The sequence below is a fragment of the Sander lucioperca genome, chromosome 14 (genome assembly GCF_008315115.2).
Source record: "Sander lucioperca isolate FBNREF2018 chromosome 14, SLUC_FBN_1.2, whole genome shotgun sequence".
NCBI lineage: Eukaryota > Metazoa > Chordata > Actinopteri > Perciformes > Percidae > Sander > Sander lucioperca.
In genome coordinates, this window is record NC_050186.1 from 13,301,582 (window position 1) to 13,321,161 (window position 19,580).

The following is a 19,580-nucleotide window of genomic DNA, read 5'->3' on the forward strand; positions in this document are numbered from 1 at the left end:
AGAGGAGAATAAGCACGAGCATGTCAAATACATGGCGGGCCAAAACAAAGAGAGCACGGGCCAAACTTGGCCCACGGGCCCCAAATTGGGCGGTCTTGTCCTAGATATACAACGTTTTTAGTGTCGGTGTTGTATATCTATGATTGTACATGTCGTCACCTTCCTAAAATAATGGTAAAAAATAAGTCATTTTTTCAGGTTTTTCAGAAAACACAAAAAACTTAACCAAATACTGAATTTAATAATAATTTCACTCAAAAATGTTACCACAATAGATGACTGACATACTAATAACAATGTCTGTCAATTATGCAACATAAGAGGAATACATGCCTTTGTGACTTAGGCAATTTTAAACCTATAAACTCTGTCAACAATCAGTGTGTTTACACGCAGCGAAACCTCACCACTCACCAATCGGGGACGAGCCCTGAATCATGGAAATAACTTCAGTGATAGAGTGGTACATTTGTGTTCTTCTGGAAGCGGCTGCTATTTTGAAAAGCTTGTAAAATTGCCTAAGTCACATTGTCTTTTGACTTAGGCAAAATAAAACGGCCTAAGTCACACTCTTGACATAGGCTCAGGGGTTAAATTGGGATTTGTTATGTGTTATGTGGGGTGGGGGGGGGGCTCTCCCTAGGGGGGCCGTATGCTTCCCCGGAATTTTTTTTTTGAAAAATAAATCATTAAATGGCACTTTCTGGAGAGTTTTGTGCAAAGAAATGGAGAAATCGAGTCTTACATGATATGTGCAAAACTGCAAGGTTAAGAGCCTATACTTTGCATTGTTGTAGTATCAACAGGTATTAGGGCATTTAGCATTTACATTACTGTTAATCAGTCATCACTTGATTACACATTATATATATATATATATATATATATATATATATATATATATATATACACATAGATAGATAAATAGATAGATAGATAGATAGATAGATAGATAGATAGATAGGCCATTATACTAAAGGTGTAGAATCACATGACCTGGCCAGCACCATGAGGAGATGATTTAGGCAAGAAAATCATTTTTGTCAAAAGATGACTTTAGGCCATTATTTTAGGAAGGTGACGATATGTTATAGTCTGATCCACACTCCGTACCAGATGGAGGCGGTAATGCACCAAATCGTTGTTTGCCAACCGCCAATAAACCTAAAAGAAGAGGAACAACACGCTCAGTAGCGCCCCCACCAAGCTGCAGCCTGAACTGACAGCTCGGACTGTAAGCTCTGAACATGTGTGCTCACTCACTGCTCCTTCACTACAGTCAGTGTCAGCATCAGCTGATGGCAAAGCACAGCTAGCTAGCGACTTACATCTAACCAGGTGGTACCTCTCTTCGCGCCTGGCTACTCTTCACTCTGCTTCACCTATCCCGGGGTCAGAGCACCAGAGAAGAGCGCTTAATTTAACACGGTGGTGCTGCTAATTTATAAGCTAACGTCAGCTAACAAGCTGCAGCAGACTCTCCTAAAAAATGGCCACTGTTTCAATTCCTGCTTGTACCAGTGCACTCTTGCTGGATATCGAAGGGACAACAACACCAATCACGTTTGTAAAGGTGCGTTTTATGTTATGGAAATGCTGTTTTGAACATACTATGATAAGCTAATTATTTAGCGCTCAACAACGACTCTTAACAAAGATAACAGCTAAGCTAACAGATGACTGTCACCAGTAGCGGGGCCAGCTAAACCAGTTAGCTTGACGGTGTTTGACTATTTTGGACTTTTGTGGCAGAGTCATAGCTCAATTTAACGCTTTTTCAGATTTTTATACTTTCATTCTTCCTTTCTTCGTTGTTCCCTTTCTATTCACATTACATACACACGTGTTTGAAATCATTTGGGGCTCATTCCAAACCAAGGGGATGTTTCTCTCTCACATATACAGCAGCTATTTGAGATAAAAGAATGCCTAAAAATATGTACATTATTTGGGAAAAAACATGGCAGTTGCTAAGGGAAAAATATCATCCTGTAGAGTCTTTGTATGTAATTGTTCTTCATTTATGAAACCAGAACACAAAAAATGGTTACATTAAATAGTAATATTTGACCATTTTGCCTCTTCTTAGTATACAGTCTTGATTTTTTTTTTGAATGAATATGAACTAGTACATTTTATGTCTGAATTATTAATTTTCCCCCCTGTAAGCACCCACCTAATGAGTCCACTTTGTGTTTTCCAGGATATCTTATTTCCATACATCAGGGAGCATCTTGAGGAGTATTTGTCTACTCACTGGGAGGAGGACGAGTGCAAACAAGATGTTCATCTCCTAAAGAAACAGGTAAAGGAGGGATGAGCTTTCAGGATTTAATCAAATTTAAGAACCAACCTCTTCCTGCCGACAATCTCTTAGTGTCAACGGCTCAGTGAGTGAACGAGGGAAGACTTTGGCCCTCGACATGCATGTCAGTGTATTAGGCCAGAGACTATTGATTAGTTTTGATCAACTAATCTCTTCATTATTTTCTTGATGAAACGACTAATCATTTGGTCCATAAAATGTCAGGAAAAAAAAATGTCCATCATAATTTCCCAAAAAATTCAAGTTGGCATATTCATGTTGCTTGTTTTTTTTTAACCAACAGTCCAAAACACAAATATGTTTGGTTTAGTATCATATCAGATTAAGAAAACTAGCAAATATTAACCTTTTGAGAAAGTGGAATATTGTCATTTTTGCTTGTAAAAATGATGAATTGATTATAATATAGAATAGAATATACTGTAACTACTAGTTTCAGCTCTACAGTGTGTATTAATATACTGACATATATGGCATACATTCTTCCAACAAACCAATATTATATTTGGTAGAGAATTGTCCTGATTCACCGTTTTATATGTTGGTGATTTGCACAGATGATGGATTTGTTGTATATTTATAATAATGCAAAACATTTCTTCAAATCTTAATGTTAATTTGTCTAATTACATTTGATTCCCCCTAAAATTAGGGACAAGGTTTACAAATTTTCAATATCACACAATATGGATGTAAACACTCATAAATTAGAAAGTCAAAATTTTAACCTCATAGTCCATGTACATAGCAAATGCGTCAGGATGCAGGACTTTGCAGATTGTCCTGCAAAATTTAGTTATTTAAGTCTTAAATAGTCTATTTATTTTACTTAAAATATTGAGACTTGAAGCAGGGAACGCTACACCTGTGGACAACAAAATGTTCAAATAAATGTGATCCAAAACCTGGTGAAAAAGCATGTTTGTTACTCCTGAGACCCGAGGATTTTAATGGCGTTCCCTTAATAATAATAATAAAAAAAAGCCTGGCTGTCGTTGCAGATTGAAGAGGACATGAGACAGAATCGGTCGTGCCCAGTCCACACCGTGGACCAGACGGTTCACACAGACGAGGAGAAGGCCATTAGGGAAGTAATGGATAATGTGCTTTGGCAAATGGCAGCAGACAGGAAGTCAACAGCACTCAAACAGCTCCAGGGGCACATGTGGAGGGCAGCTTATTCATCTGGGAGAATCAAAGGCGAGTAAGTACACTGATCATTTTCCTCACTTCAAAATACAGTCGTTTATACATATCCTCTGTTCAAACTTGAGTCATGACTCGGCAGGGTTTCTAGACATGTAAGGGCAATTTCACACCTATAGCTGGTTCGCTTCGGTCCGAATCAGTTGATGAGTTTGTAAACTTGAAACCATTCCCCTTGGCTCGGTTTTGTTTCAAACCTGGAAAAATCCAAGCGTCATTACAAATTAGGCTAAATTGTTCACTCTTACTTATTGGTCGGATGTGTCTGGGGGCGGGCGCAAACAAGTAAATACAGGAAGAAGGTCCTGTGTTCTGGACGCACATTTACGAATCCTACTATGGTCACGCAAAGACCCGCCCTACGAAACAGCTCGATTGGTTGGGGTTAGGCATTGACCTCGAGTGGTTATGGTTAGGATAGCCGATTGGTCAGGGGATAGGACCTGAACAAATGGGGTTACGTTACCTTGCGTAAGCACGGACGCCTGGCCAATAAATGCTATTGAAGGGCGGGTCTTGGCGTGGTTATAGTAGGATTTGTAAATTTGCGTTCTGGACTAGTGCATATTTCTTGCATCTCCACGGTCAAACCAGCTCATTTCATTTAAATAATCAGACATTGTTTCTCATGAGGGACGTTACTACGTCTGCTCTGGTCACCAAGACTTTGCTCTGCTCTGCCGGTGGCCGTCTCCAACTTCAGTGGCGGCTGGTTTGACCACGGAGATGCGGGTGACGGACGGCGAGCTTGACTGCAGTCTATTTCTGTGAGAGAAACTGGGCTGCTACAGTTTGCATGTTCTGCCGCAATCGCAGATTGCTAAGCACACCTGACTACAGGAGACATTAGCTCAGACGTGCACAGTGTGTAGTAGTCGGTGCGGTTCGAGGTCGGATCGCGTTCTCACCACAAACCGTTCCAGAGTTCGTTTGAAAGCGTAGGGGGGAAAAAAACGCAGCTTGTCTGTATTTCTTTAAACAACCGTCCGCTAACTCCAGATATTTTAGAAAGCACAAGGGGATGTCAGGTTTTATCCCAGCAATGTACATCCGTTGAGCCGGACTTCCAGAAAACGTGATCAACATGAATATGTATCTTAACTGAACGCTTCATCAAATGATGGTCATGTGCTAGCCAATTATTAAGTCAGTCGACAGAAAAACAATCAGCAGCTGTAAAGTGCTCATATCATGCTTTTTGGCTTTTTCCCTTTCCTTTATTGAGTTAAATATCTTTTTTGTGCACGTTATAGGTTTACAAAGTGAAAAAGTCCAAAGTCCACCCCAAAGGGACTTACCATCTCCAACAGAAAACACTGTTCACAAACTGCTCCAAACAGCTCTGTTGTAGTCCAGCCTTTACTTCAGAGACAAACGTGGTCACTTTGTAACACACGTTATAATGCTCACCTAGCTGCTAGCATGGCACGCCCTCATACTCTGCTTCTGACTGGCTAGTAGTCCTTACCTAGGTACTGTCAGGGCACGCCCTCATACTCTGCTTCTGACTGGCTAGTAGTCCTTACCTAGCTACTGTCAGGGCACGCCCTCATACGCTGCGCATGTGTGACTCCCAACAAAGATGGAACAGAAGTGCGATGTCTCACTCTGTAGCTAAAACAGAGAGCTCAACACACAGGGTGAAAAGAGGAGCTGCAGCAATGTGCAGTACAACAAATATATGGTGTTTTATTAGGTACAACCTCTAAATACAATTATGAACCTGAAAATGAGCATAATATGAGGTCTTTTAAATAATGTTTGTCTTCTGATTTTGTTGCAAACAGGGTCTATCAGGATGTTATTCCATCCATCAAAAGATGGAGAGGACAGGGACTAAAAGTGTACATTTACTCGTCTGGAAGCGTGGAGGCACAGAAACTTCTGTTTGGATACTCTGTCGAAGGAGATGTTTTAGATGTAAGTACAGCCGCCTCTCTCATCGTGTGTTTAATACTCACAAGAAGATTAACATATTTCAATACAAACATAGTTTACCATATGTCTTTTTTTTTTCTTTTTTTTTTAACCAATTTGTTGGTTTAATTGTTGTTTTTAATTGATTACAGGCAATTGTAATGTCATGCTGAGATGTTCTTTTTCAAAACGTTTCAGTTATTCGATGGTCACTTTGACACCAGTATAGGAGCTAAAGTGGAATGCAAAAGCTACGAGAGAATTGCTGAGCGGATTGGCTGTCAACCCGAGGAAATCACATTCTTGACCGACGTCACTCGTGGTAAGACTGTTAACGGCAACATGGTTTGTGGAAGTCTTGCTAATAATACATACTAGAATATGTTCCTTTTTAATGTGATTATATGATTTAGTACGCTACTTGAGTTTTGTGTTATCATATTCCCATCAGCCTCAGTTGTATGTACATTTTGTGTTTAGTGCTGATTCGCGGGGGCCACACGGAATCTACGGGCGCAGAATTTTTCGGCGATTTTACACAAATAAAAAAAAACAACCCATCTTCACCTCAAGCAGAAAAACAATCCGCTAACTTCCACAGATTTTCATTCTAGATCATCGCTGAAAACTGTAAAAAAAAAACAAACATCTGCAGACTTCGTTTGAGTCTGTTAATTAGCAAATGTTGAACTAAGACGATAAACATTACATCAGCATGCTAGTATTGTGAGCACGTTAGTCTGTTGACATTAGCATTTAGCTCGAAGCACCTCACAAAGCTGCTAGTCTTGTTAAAGGCGCCCTGCGGAGTTTTCACGTACACAAAGTTTCTGTTTACATCCGGTGTTACTCAAGAAAACTCATTGTGTGTATCCTTGAGGTCTAACAAATGTGCAAACAATTCTGCGGTTTAAAAACACATCATGATCTGACGCATTTTTCTCCGGTCCTTTCTCAACAACAGTTTTCAAAAAAGATATTTGTGAATGAGGCCCAACAGCACTAATCGTGGTCTGGATTATACTAAGTTTAATGGGCACAAAATGCCAAAAAGCAAACAAAACAAAATGCATTTCATTTTGCAGTAAGGCTCTGTTAATGTTGCTTTACATTTTGGATCCATATATTCATTAGGGGTGGGAATCACCAAAGGCCCCACGATGCAATATTATCACATTACCTACGTCACCATACGATATATTGCAATTTATGACCTTTTTTCCAACTTCAAATGATGTCCCCCCCAAAGGAAAACTAGGTCAACATCTGTTTCATCTAAAAAGATAAACTTCTTTGTTTGTTTCTTACAACTGCACCATCTAGTGGACTGACAAAGCAAATATTATTCTAGTACCAAAAAGTTAAATTCTCATGTGCAATGTATATAATAAAAGATCGACACTTGGCATCTGGGTATCGATACAGTATTGCCACAGAAAATATCGCAATGCTATGCTGTATTGATTCCCCCCCACCCCACCCCTAATATTCACTCGTGTATTTGTCGTTTGCAGAGGCTAAAGCAGCTGAAGAAGCCGGGGTGAACGTGGTGGTGGTGGTCCGGCCTGGAAACCTGGAGCTGACGGATGACGAGAGGGCCCACTATGACCTCGTTACATCCTTTAGCCAACTTGAACTGACGGGACGGGCTTAACGTAGTGTGTGTGGAAGAAGACAGGGAGAACTTCTCCGACTTCGTTCCATACTGACCTGTTCCTTCTCTTCTCTAGCCCCCCCCAGCTCCCCCTTCACCGCCTTCCTTTTTTGCAACTCTGTTTTTGTTTGTGCCACGTTGACAGTTCAAGAAGTGTAGGAGCTGCTGCGGGTACTCCAGTTAGCCACCAGTAGGGCTAACATAGTCCCAGTCTGTAAGAAGTCCATCTACACAGGTCTTTCAGGATGCCCTTCACATGTATGGAAACAGATCTACGTAGGAGCATCACTCTCATCGGACCATTTGATTGACTGAGAAGAGAACTAAGCCTGATGGAAACTGCACATAACCTGTGAAGTTACTTTACCTTTTTAGATGAACCGTATTTTGGTCGCTGAACCGCTTCCAAACTTTCCAACTGTATGTGTTGTATTTCGTCACCGTTTAGTAAACATTTCCCATCCGTGTGCGGTTTTCTCCCCTCTACACATACTGTACACACGTGTTGCAGATGTTTGAAGTTTTATCCAGTGTTTGAACTGTTTAACGTTGTCATGTTTTAGAAAGTAGAACTACAGTGTAGATGCACTCAGCAGTGCTGCTGCTGCTGGCAGGAAGTTCTCATATCAAACGTTGTCTTAATTAGTCTACTCAGCAGGTGAATGGTGTCTATTTAAATGTGCCATCCTCGTAACGTTGGTGTTGGAAAGTTACCCGAAATAAATTGCCAAATTGAGGATTAATGTGCGTGAAACATAAGTGGTATGATTCAGGAAATGATTATCTAAAATCTTGCTTCCAATAAATGCCTTGTCTCACACATAAGCCTGTCTTCTCCCTCAGTCCAATGTTTATGTTCGACTGTGTCTAAAAAATACCTGACGTTCTATGTCATGGAAAAGCTTGTACATTAAACACTTTAGTGTAAATCTAAAATGGTTTAAGGGTCCAAAAAAAAGTTTCTCAATTATCTGTACTGGTATTGAGCCATACAGATATTCGTTTTGGTTTCATGTGCCAACATTTTTAAAGGACGTTTATTTTTACATTTTGTGAAATACGTTATGTTTGTCTACGATAAATATATAACTAGTGTTAATTAGTGAGCTTTAGAGGAGGATTTTGTTACCTTAGGACAGAGCTAGGCTAGCTGTTTCCACTCTTTATGCTAAGCTAACTGGCTGCAAGCGATAGCTTCGTATTTACCGTACAGACACAAAGTGACAATCTTCTTGTCTGACAGCAAGAAAACAAGTGCATTTCCCACAGTGTTGTACTATTCTTTTTAAAATGGAGTTCCTTTAAAGAAATTCCTCTGGAAATACACGCCGACTTATTGGGACTTTATCTTATTCACCGTATCCCCCAGAGTTAGATAAGTCCATACATACACTTCTCATCTCCGTGCGTGTTGTAACTCTGTCTGACGCACCCACCGCTAGCGTAGCTTAGCACAGATTCTGGAGGTAACCGGCTCCATCTAGCCTACTGCTTCCAATAAGTGACAAAATAACGCCACCATGTTGTGATTTGTAGAGTCACAGAGGTACAATTAACAAGGTCACATGAGACACAGCCGTCTTCTAACCGTATACAAACTGTCACTCCGCCCAAGTAGCAGCAGTAGCAGTGCTTCGCCTTCTGAGAAAATAGTTCCCAGTTTGTATACGGTTAGAAGATGGCTGTGTCTCATGTGACCTTCCATGTATGGACTTATCTAACTCTGGGGGATACGGTGAATAAGCTAAAGTCCCAATAAGTCGGCGTGTTCCTTTAAAAAATAAAGTTTTTAACTATAGACTTTAATTTCTCCAAAGAGCCAGGCTATCTGTTTCCCGTCTTTATGCTAAGCTAAGCTACTGCTGGCTTTATCTTTCCAAAAAGACAATCCATACTATAATACATCTCTATAATATATCTACAATAACTCTAGACAGTTTTCTTTGGAAAAACCTACTGAAGAAACAGTATGAAAACTCAAAAGGTGCTAAATTTATCGACACTGAAGACTACAAAAACAATGTTGCTGTATTTTTATTGATACTGATTGCGTACTGTGCAAACTTGCGTTTTGATTCATAACATCTATAGATATAGATATAGAAAAGTAAAACATTTAGATGTTTGTAATGTTTAAAAAAATGTGTCCTTGCATATAAAGAGAAATGAGTACAATGATTTTCTACTTTTGAATGTTTGTAGATAAAAACATACCTAACAGTCAAACATGCGTACATGAAGTGGTGATTATTTGGTAAGAGTAAGTAGAGTAAAAAAAGATGGAATAAATGCATCTTAAAGTTCCTGATCCATGCGCCTCCTGCAGTTAAACCTGAGGCTCTTTAAACGTGAGACAGTGTGACATCCCTACATTTGGTCCGGCTGGTACCTGGACGCTTCAGAGAGCGCCTCTGACCGGCTCACTGTACGCCCAGAGTTGTCTGTGCACACGATGTCGAAGCGGTTGTGGCGAAACTCGATGGCAAAAGTGCCGAGGAAGGTGATGAACAACATGACCAGCGCCCACTGGGACTGAGCTGCTTGCATGTGGAGACGCTGACCTATCAGGGAGAAGTCTGCAGCCGGTGAGTTAAGGATGACATGTGAAAATGAGGGATTACAGATCATGAAAACATAGTCTTTATCTGCAATGTTTAATTTCCGGGATTGTTCAGGTGCCGCTGGAAATTCCGCCAGATGTCTGTTACCTTCCGTTTTCTTTGTGTTGGCGTTCTAACCTCCGGTGGATTTCTGAGGACTATGGTTAACTGCTCCTCAGATCTCTGCAGGGAGATCCAAACAGCTAGCTAGACTATCTGTCCAATCTGAGTTTTCTGTTGCACGATTAAAACAACTTTTGAACGTACACGTTCCACCAAAACAAGTTCCTTCCCGAGGCTATTTTGCAGAGGCACCGTTGCTCCGTCCGGCGCTTAGCGCCATCCGCGACGATTGTGATTGGTTTAAAGAAATGCCAATAAACCAGAGCACGTTTTTCTCCCATCCCGGAATGCTGTGTGGACTCGCCTCCGCAGCGCTGTGGAGGAAGGTCTGGCAATAAAGCCAGCAGCCAGTTAGCTTAGCTTAGCATAAAAACTGGAAACACGGAGAAACAGCTACAGAAGTTCTGTCCAAATGTGTCTGAACATTTTGGACAGAGCCAGGCTAGCTATTTCCAGTCTTTATACTATGCTAAGCTAAGTGTAGCTTCATATTTTACAGTACAGACATGAGAGTGGTATCGTTAAAGGTACAGGCAAACTACTTAACGATAGATCTATAGATACATATATTTTATATTAGAGCTGACATTAGTTGATTTATCGTTCATCAACAATTTTTAATATTTGACGATTCCAGGATTTGCTGCTTTGAATATTTTTGGGTTTAGGAATCTTATGATGTATATTTTTTCTTTTACTATTTTCTTATATTTGACAAACCCAATGACTCAAATGATGGTCAGTCAAATGGCCTCTTTAAATTCACAACATACAGTACAGTTGGTCAGTCGTTACCTTTTAAACAATATGTTCATTACAGTCTTAAAGCGGTCGGAGTAAAAGGATACAGAGGATCATGCAGACAGTGATGGATCCAGACAACAGGAAGCGGATGATCCCAGCCTTCCTCCCTTCATTCTTCAGGTCCACTCTCAGGGTGATGAAGGACTGCACCCAGCAGTACAGCGTTCCCAGTCCAAACGTCATTAAGGTGCCAAAGTTGTGGATCATCTCCTCAGTAAATACCTTAAACCAAAACCAATCAATTAAGACAATAATCTCAGTTCTGATCAACACGTCACCGATATCCACAAACAATCTCAGCAGAGATGACATGTCATCTGTAAACTCAGAGCACTTTCTGTTGCTCCACACCTCCTGCTGTTACTTTACAACCCATCCTGCTGTACTGTTCCCCCTGTTTCTACAACATGCTCACCATTTCTAACAAAAACAAATTCACCAAGATCACACACTCTGCCTCCATCTGGGAGACGATACCGGAGCATCCGAGCCTGTTCCACCAGACCAGCCAACAGCTTCATTCCCTAAGCTGTCAGGAAGCTCAACACCCTCCACTCTCTCCCTCCCCTCCTCTCCCCTCAGCCCCCGAGAACGCTGGACTCTGAACCTCCTCTCCCACCCCATCAGGATCTGCACTGGCCACTTTATGTAAAAGAAGACACTCAGGAACTCTTCCTTTTATATTGCAAATTTCAATATCTTCATCTTTTTTACTGTATTGTACATATTACTGGTATTGCTGGTATTCTGTCTGTAATGGAGTGAAATGGAAATTTCTAAGTGACCCCAAACTTTTGACCAGTAGAGTATTACTTAACCTTATTTTATCTTTATTTGTACATAGTGTATTACTTATCTTATTTCTCCCCTCCATCCATCCATCCATCCATCAATAATATTCAAATACATGTACATACAGTACATGTATTTGAATAATGTCAGTGGTGCACGTTACCTGGAAGTTTCCAACCAGTGTCATTCCAAAGCAGCCGATAGAGAAAGCCACCAGACTACCAGCATTCAGCCACTGATGGTATGTTCTGTGTTTCAGCTGAAGGTATCTGAGGACAGCAATTACGAACCCTGAAATAGAGAAGAACCAACGGAAACCATGTAATCGATCCTGCTAACAAGCATTGTGTGTATAAAAAGCCTAAAGACACACCAACACAACATTGGTTTAGTCTTTTCATGGGATTTGTTGGCAATAACAAAATATCAGCGTTTGCATTTGTGACATCTTGTATTATAACGATCAACGCTGCACTCACCCCCAAACGCAGACAAGTTCATGACCTCGCTGAAGATGCAGCTGGCTGGTGAAAAGTTGCCTGCAACACTGGAATGGGAAACATTTGGATTTGTCGCTAAAATAAAAATGATTTACAACAATAAGGAAAGAATGATGAGTACGTACCTAATGTAGGGAGGGTAAAACGATCCATTTCTTCTCCTGAAAACACATAAAAACAAGATTAACCCAAAGATAAAGAGATTAATAAGTAATCTTTGGATGATATTGTGTGATTCTTACCTAGGTCTGGACGATTAATTGAAAATGTATCGACGTATTTTTTCCATGACGATAATTTTGATTATTTATTCCTGTTGATAGGCCTACTTTCTCCTTAAAGTGCTCATATTATGCTCATTTTCAGGTTCATAATTGTATTTAGAGGTTGTAAAAGAATAGGTTCATATAGTTTCATTTTAAAAAAACACCATATTTTTGTTGTAGTGCACATTGCTGCAGCTCCTCTTTTCACCCTGTGTGTTGAGCTCTCTGTTTTAGCTACAGAGTGAGACCTCTCACTTCTGTTCATCTTTGTTGGGAGTCGCACATGCGCAGTAGCTAGGTAAGGACTACTAGCCAGTCAGAAGCAGAGTATGAGGGCGTGCCCTGACAGTAGCTAGGTAAGGACTACTAGCCAGTCAGAAGCAGAGTATGAGGGCGTGCCCTGACAGTAGCTGGGTGAGGACTACTAGCCAGTCAGAAGCAGAGTATGAGGGCGTGCCCTGACAGTAGCTAGGTGAGGACTACTAGCCAGTCAGAAGCAGAGTATGAGGGCGTGCCCTGACAGTAACTAGGTAAGGACTACTAGCCAGTCAGAAGCAGAGTATGAGGGCGTGCCACGCTAGCAGTTAGGCGAGCATTATAACGTGTGTTACAAAGTGACCACGTTTGTCTCTGAAGTAAAGGCTGGACTACAACAGAGCTGTTTGGAGCAGTTAGTGAACAGTTGGAGATGGTAAGTCCCTTTGGGGTGGACTTTGGGCTTTTTCACTTTGTAAACATGCACAAAAAGATATATGACACAATAAAGGAAAGGGAAAAAGCCAAAAAGCATAATATGAGCACTTTAAAAACATTCTACCATGTGTGTAGTCACGTGGCTTCGCCCGGACCATAGAAAGCATAACGGAGGATAACTCAAACACCAAGTCTGAGTCAACTGAGCAACTTGTGCCCCCCCAAAAAAACGCAGTGTCCGTAATTTTTCATTATCAAAGTAAAATGTGCAATTAATCGTGATTTTGATTATAGGTCATACCGTGCAGCCCTATTCTTACCTGTATGACGAACCCAGGGGTGCGATCTTCTCATTATTTACAGCTACAAAGTATCTATCAGAACAAAGGAGGGAATATAATATTAAAGATGAATAGAAGTTATAGTATACTGTAGCATCACCTGTCATTTGCGTCTTTCTGTAGTTTTTGTCTCTTTGTCGTCATTTTGTGTCTCTGTGTTGTCATTTGGCTTTTTTTTCTGTAGTATTCTGCGTCTTTTTGTAATTATTTGCATTTTCTTGTAGTCCTAGCGTCTCTTTGTAGTCTTTTTGCATCTTTTTTTAGTTATTTTCGGTCTCTTGATAATCCTTTGTGTCTCTTTGTAGTCATTTTGTTTATCAGTGTAGTCATTTTGTGTAGAGGTGCAACGATGAATCGATTAATCGATTAGTTGGCAACTATTAAATTAATCGCCAACTATTTTGATAATCGATTAATCATTTGAGTCATTTTTTAATTTTATTTATTTATTTTTTTCTCTGATTCCAGCTTGTTAAATGTGAATATCTTCTAGTTTCTTCTCTCCTCTGTGACAGTAAACTGAATATCTTTGAGTTTTGGACAGAACATGACATTTGAGGACGTCCTCTTAGGCTTTGGGAAACACTGATCCACATTTTTCACCATGTTTTGACATTTTTATAGATCAAACAACTAATTGATTAATCGAGAAAATAATCGACAGATTAATCGACTATGAAAATAATCGTTAGTTGCAGCCCTAGTTTTGTGTCTCTTGGTACTTGCTTTTTGTAGTCGTTTGTGTCTCTTCGTAGCTGTTTTGCATTTCTTTATAGTTTTTTTTATAGCGGCTTTGTTCCCTTACTGACATTTTGCAGGGGAACAAGAACTCCAAGGTGCTGTAGTTCAAAACTGCACCTTGACTTCAGTATTTATTTAACACTGGAGACAAAGAGCAGCGATTTGACTCAATGTAAAAGCTTCCTGCCACCTCTGCACCAGAGATTATAATTAGGCCTAATCCCCCAGCACACTGTACAAAATATTGTAGGAAACCGTCAAAGAAAGCTTGACATGTGGGTTCTTTTTTCTATTTAAAAAAAAAGAAAAAAAGGAAGTCCTACAATGAACAGAACTTACACCAGCCACAGTCCAGCAGCAGTGAGCACAGAGTAGACGGGAGGTAGAAGAGCCCACCGACTGCTGCTCCAGCTCCACATCGCGTCTCCTCTGAGTTTGTCTGGAAGATATTAATCGGTTAAAAACGTTTTATTGTCATAAGGGAGATGCTATGGTGTGGGCACATTTACTTAAAAAAAGAGAGATACAGGAAGTGAGCACGCAGGAGAACATAGCACTTAAAATAAACATAGAGGGTGGGAAACAGGTTATTCTTGCTGGTTTGTAAACATAAATGAACTGTCGATAAGACTGCCTTACCTGTCCGCCCTGAGGGTATTCTCTCACCGCTCCGTGGTTCAGCTAAATGTTTGTAGACTGGAAATACGGCAACGTTACATAGACTTCTCATCTACATTATTTTATATATATATAGTCGGTAATACACGTCGCAACAGGCAACAGTTCTTTCATTACTGATAAAGGTGTGATGTCGTCGTGGCGTCATACAGCAGGTATGAGTACATGTAATCCTGGCAAGACAGATTTCCGGTTTCGGTATCTGTCCTTCAAAATAAAAGCGTGGACTTGTAAATAAATAAAGACAGTATCCGATTATGCAGAGATGGATTTTTTTCATTTATTACAGTATTACAGTGTAAAATTACTTTGTTACAATAGAATATCCTGCATTCAAAATCTTCCTTAAAAGTATAAAAGTATAATTAAATAAACTTAAGAGTACCAAAAGTAAAAGTACAAATTAAGCAGATATTATTAGAAGTATTATTATAATTAGTGATGCATTAATGTGTACATCACATTCATGTTGCTGCTGCTTTTCCATATGCATGTTTTCAAACACTATATGCACATTATTTATAGTGTAGCCTATTGTTGTTATGCTATTTGTTTCTGCAATGTTGAGGAGCCAAACCCAAATAATTTTACTCTTATAATAATTGAGGTGTAACAATAAAGGAATCATGCGAGATGAGTAATTTACAATTTATTTGTTGATTCATATTTTTCTTAAAAATCAGAATCTACAAAGTAACTACAAAAATGTAGTGGAGTAAAATGTGCAATATTTTCCTCTGAAATGTGGTGGAGTATAAGTATGAAATACCATAAAGTTGAAATACTAAGTAAAGTAACAGTAGCAAGGAATTTGTTCATAAGTTACAGTTTAGTTTAGTCACACGGTGCGACATTGTGCAGGGGAGGTTAGAAACCAGTTACACTGAGCAGCAGTGACAATTAGAAAAAGTGTACAAAATGGGATGAATTACAATAAGATCTTAAAAAGTCATTGTTGATGTTTTTGAATGATGATAATGTAAATGTTGATTGTAGTGATGCCGGTAGAGATGGTCCTCTCCATTTCAATGTATATTTTAAGAGACGTCCGACAAAATGGGGGTCCTCAGAGTGTCTTGTATTGTATGAGTGATATATGTTTATAGCTATTGTCTGCAATGGTGGAAAGTAAGTAACAGTAGATATATTGTGTATGTTTTATCAAATAACCACAAAGTAACAGAGATGAAGAAGAGGAGTATTCTGGTACAGGAAGGAGTATTGATTGGGGGAAACAACGGTTCAACAGCACATCTCCACCGGAAACCCCCAAACAGGATCACCCGACCATGACAAACACACAAGACTTCAGTAAACAGAGCAGAACTTTTAACTGAAGCGCCGTTGTAAACAGTGAAAGGAATGTGACACAACAGTTTAGTTTGAAGCTGCTTTTTGTGAGTTATAACAAAGCTCTGTAAAGCTGTAATCCTGCCATCTATATTGTGTATATCCTTCTTTTAATAAAGAGGGATTAACCGTACTGTCTGGTATACAGACTAGGGACCGTTTTTTGGCATTTTGCAGATTATCTGTATCAGCGTTTTATTTACCTGATAACCGATAACATAAATAATTAAAAAGTGGTCTACTTTGGCTTGGCTCCAGCTCTGTGTCTGTCCCTCTGCTTCGGTTTCACTTCCCACTGAGTCTGACTTAATGTCCCACCCACAACACTATCTGACTTTTACTGTGTATTATGTTGAAAGTTTCTAATTTATTAATAATTGCTTAAAGCATTTAAACAAAGTTTCTTAAAGTGCCCACGTTATGCTCATTTTCAGGTTCATAATTGTATTTTGAGGTTGTACCAGAATAGGTTTACATGGTTTAATTTTCAACACCATATATTTGTTGTACTGCACATTGCTGCAGCTCCTCTTTTCACCCTGTGTGTTGAGCTCTCTGTTTTAGCTACAGAGTGAGACATCTCACTTCTGTTCATCTTTGTTGGGAGTCGCACATGCTCAGTAGCTAGGTAAGGACTACTAGCCAGTCAGAAGCAGAGTATGAGGGCGTGCCCTGACAGTACCTAGGTAAGGACTACTAGCCAGTCAGAAGCAGAGTATGAGGGCGTGCCCTGACAGTAGCTAGGCGAGCATTATAACGTGTGTTACAAAGTGACCAGGTTTGTCACGGAAGTAAAGGCTGGACTACAATAGAGCTGTTTATGTTCCCCTTCAGGATGAACTGTAATAACTGGTTAAACCTTTGACATCATCATCTGGCATCATCATCAGGTCAAAACATGAAATCGTCCAATATTTAGTTTTATGACCAAATACCTGAATCAATTAAGTAGAGCTGCAAAGATTAATCGATTAGTTGGCAACTATTAATCGCCAACTATTTTGATAATCGATTAATCGGTTTGAGTCATTTTTTTAAAAATTAAATAAAAAGGAAGAATTCTCTGATTCCAGCTTCTTAAATGTGAATATTGTTCTAGTGTCTTCTCTCCTCTGTGACAGTAAACTGAATATCTTTGAGTTGTGGACAAAACGAGACATTTGAGGACGTCTTCGTGGTCTTTTGGGAAACACTGATCCACGTTTCACCATTTCATAGACCAAACAACTAATCGATTAATTGAGAAAATAATCAACAATGAAAATAATCGTTAGCTGCAGCCCTACACTAATGGCATTCCCATCAGCCTCAGCTGCACTTTGTGTTTAGTGCCGATTAGCAAATGTTAGCATGCTAACACGTTAAAACTAAGATGGCGAACATGATAAACATAAACAACACAGAGCTGCTGTTGTGGCTGTAAAGGCGCTGACACACCAACCTGATTATCGGCCGTCGGACAGTCTGGCGAGGTCGGTGACTCGAGTCTGTTCCGTGTCGTCGTCTGTCCGAGGGGCTATCGGCCTTCATTTTGGCCGATGTGACTTGTTGCGTCGGAGGGTGGGCAGTCGGACTCCATGACCAATCTGATTGGTGGAGTGCTAACCCGGAAATGACGAGCGGGATTAGCGTGACTAACGCCTCTCAAAATCTGATGAAAATCTTTGTTGATCTGAAATGAAGACAACTGCACGGCCTATTTCTCGCTTAAAATGTTTTCAGAAACACGTTTCGGTGAACTATCTTAGTAAAATATGAGATCGTATTCTGAACAAGCCGCCATGACAGTCTAGCTTTGAATTTCCGGAGAAACCAGACCCACGTGATGCGTTCGTCCAATCAGCTGCCGTCGGCAGTCGGCATCGCTTCGGTGTGTTCCGAGGCACTTTTTTTGGCCAACTCGGGGAGGCAGTCAGCCCGACTGCCTTTTCTGCCGAAGGTCGGCCGTCCGGTTGGTGTGTCACCAGCTTAAACTCTTTGTCTTGATAGAGACAGAATATTTAAATTGGACTACTTTAAGAAAACAAAATAATGAATAAAAGCTTCAGCATTTCAACTCCAGAACACTGTGGCAGTGTGGGGCCCTTCATGTGGGGAAACATTTACAGATAATGCAGATGTTTTATTGTGCAAACAGTTAATTTGCTAATCTTCTGCTTTGGCTAAACATTTTCTCAGCAGAATCTATCCGAAACATGCTTTAAAATCAAATAAAAAAACATTCAATCTGGAGACAACGCACAGATGTAGGCCATGTCTTATGTACATAACTATTTTAATTCAAAAGAAAGCAACTAAAATCAAAATGACGCAACATCATATTGTAAATAAATACTATTTATTGAAAATATCGCATGTAGTCAATCTTAAACAAAGACTTGTTTTCCTTTATTGACAACGTAAACTGAGGTTGACCACTCAGACTACAGCCCTCATCATCGTTAATGAAAATAACGTACAAGTCTCCTTCTGAGGTCTGACTAATTAGCCAATAATTACCTCGGATGCCATTAAAGACGACCGTTAGCGTTTGTTTAAGCATGCATACATTAAAATTCCATAAAAGCACAGTCTCTCTCTCTCTTTTTTTTTTTAGAAGTCCATTGCACTCTGCTGAGCCTCATGATTACACTGAAAAAAAAAGAATAAAAAATGAAATAAAACATTAACGTTCCGACAAATGGGATTGCATTGCTTTGCATTGACATATCCCACACAATGACAATATCTTGGTCCAACGTGTTCTACGTAGTGACACCAGTGGTGAAAGTAAGCCAGAGAAAGCAGAAAGAGGGGATTAGAGTACTAACAAAAGTCATATTAGGTACATTAAAAAGCAGACATTTTGCTTTAAATGTGTGTCATGGGACTAAAGCTATAGTGCGTAGTTTCTGTCGCCCCCATGGGGAATTCTAAGTAATGACAACAACGCTGTCGGCGCATCCACGATACAAGCGTTCCGTGATCGCGCACCACCCCACCCCTCCTCCACGCTGTTGCTAGTAGCCAAGGAGGACACGGAGGATTGACAAAAACATGGACTCTTCAGAAGAGGTCATTATCTTCACTCGAGTTTCTGCGCGGGAAAGTCACCAGACGACACAATCTTCTGAACATAGTCATACTGAGAAATACAGAGAGAGAGCTGTGTGGAGCTGATCTTAATTAGCTTTGTAGAAACTCATTTGGCAATGGCTTGAATGGAACGGACGTTTATTAATATCAATAGCGTTAAGCGCCTGGCGCAGGTGCGTTTAGGGCGTGTCCAAATCCACTTTTGCTAGCTTGACGGCAGAAAAAAGGGTCTGTGCGCCAGGTGCATGGTTCAAAAGGGTTGTACTTAGTGTCTTCATTAATTCATAGGTGTGTTTTGGGCATGCAATAAACCAATCAGAGACAGAGTATCATCTCCCATTCCCTTTAAAAGCCAGGCGTGTTTGTACCATGGCGCATTGCTGTTATGATGGCGGATTTGCACCGTAATATTTTTATTTGTAATCTTTTGCATGTTTGTGTGCTGCTGCGCTTCCCTGTGTGTGTGTGTAACAAGCATAGTGTGCGCGTGCTGTGCACGAGCCTAGGCGCAATT

At 40.1% G+C, this 19,580-nt stretch overlaps 2 protein-coding genes across 4 annotated transcripts; one reads left to right on the forward strand and one right to left on the reverse strand.

The window, feature by feature from the left end:
- The first annotated feature begins 1,185 nt into the window (after window positions 1–1,185).
- On the forward strand, window positions 1,186–7,928 carry enoph1 (enolase-phosphatase 1). The gene is made up of 6 exons (XM_031301301.2): window positions 1,186–1,573; window positions 2,204–2,305; window positions 3,328–3,530; window positions 5,320–5,452; window positions 5,648–5,771; window positions 6,964–7,928. Exons 1-6 carry the CDS (start codon window positions 1,490–1,492, stop codon window positions 7,101–7,103), a joined length of 786 nt encoding a protein of 261 aa, XP_031157161.1. The 5' UTR covers window positions 1,186–1,489; the 3' UTR covers window positions 7,104–7,928.
- tmem150c (transmembrane protein 150C) lies at window positions 3,424–14,848 on the reverse strand. 3 transcript variants are annotated; one of them, XM_031301299.2, is made up of 9 exons: window positions 14,603–14,848; window positions 14,303–14,402; window positions 13,202–13,255; window positions 12,048–12,083; window positions 11,902–11,969; window positions 11,586–11,713; window positions 10,675–10,852; window positions 9,475–9,679; window positions 3,424–3,511 (listed from the first exon to the last, which is right to left on the reverse strand). In XM_031301299.2, exons 1-9 carry the CDS (start codon window positions 14,691–14,693, stop codon window positions 3,508–3,510), a joined length of 864 nt encoding a protein of 287 aa, XP_031157159.1. In that variant the 5' UTR covers window positions 14,694–14,848; the 3' UTR covers window positions 3,424–3,507. The 3 variants fall into 3 exon arrangements, with proteins under 3 accessions (XP_031157159.1, XP_035847755.1, XP_031157160.1); XM_035991862.1 differs by lacking the exon at window positions 3,424–3,511 and adding an exon at window positions 14,473–14,519 and having other exon boundaries at window positions 9,471–9,679; window positions 14,603–14,845; XM_031301300.2 differs by lacking the exon at window positions 3,424–3,511 and having other exon boundaries at window positions 9,471–9,679; window positions 14,630–14,845.
- Between the last annotated feature and the right edge of the window lie 4,732 nt (window positions 14,849–19,580).

Coding starts and splice junctions, on each gene's coding strand:
- tmem150c (XM_031301299.2), bottom strand. CDS start 14,693: ATGAGAAGTCTATGTAACGTTGCCGTATTTCCAGTCTACAAACATTTA. Junction 11,714..11,901: donor GAACTTGTCTGCGTTTGGGG/GTGAGTGCAGCG, acceptor TCTCTATTTCAG/GGTTCGTAATTGCTGTCCTC. Junction 9,680..10,674: donor CACTGTCTGCATGATCCTCT/GTATCCTTTTAC, acceptor CACCGGCTGCAG/ACTTCTCCCTGATAGGTCAG.
- enoph1 (XM_031301301.2), top strand. CDS start 1,490: ATGGCCACTGTTTCAATTCCTGCTTGTACCAGTGCACTCTTGCTGGAT. Junction 1,574..2,203: donor CACCAATCACGTTTGTAAAG/GTGCGTTTTATG, acceptor TGTGTTTTCCAG/GATATCTTATTTCCATACAT. Junction 2,306..3,327: donor TTCATCTCCTAAAGAAACAG/GTAAAGGAGGGA, acceptor CTGTCGTTGCAG/ATTGAAGAGGACATGAGACA.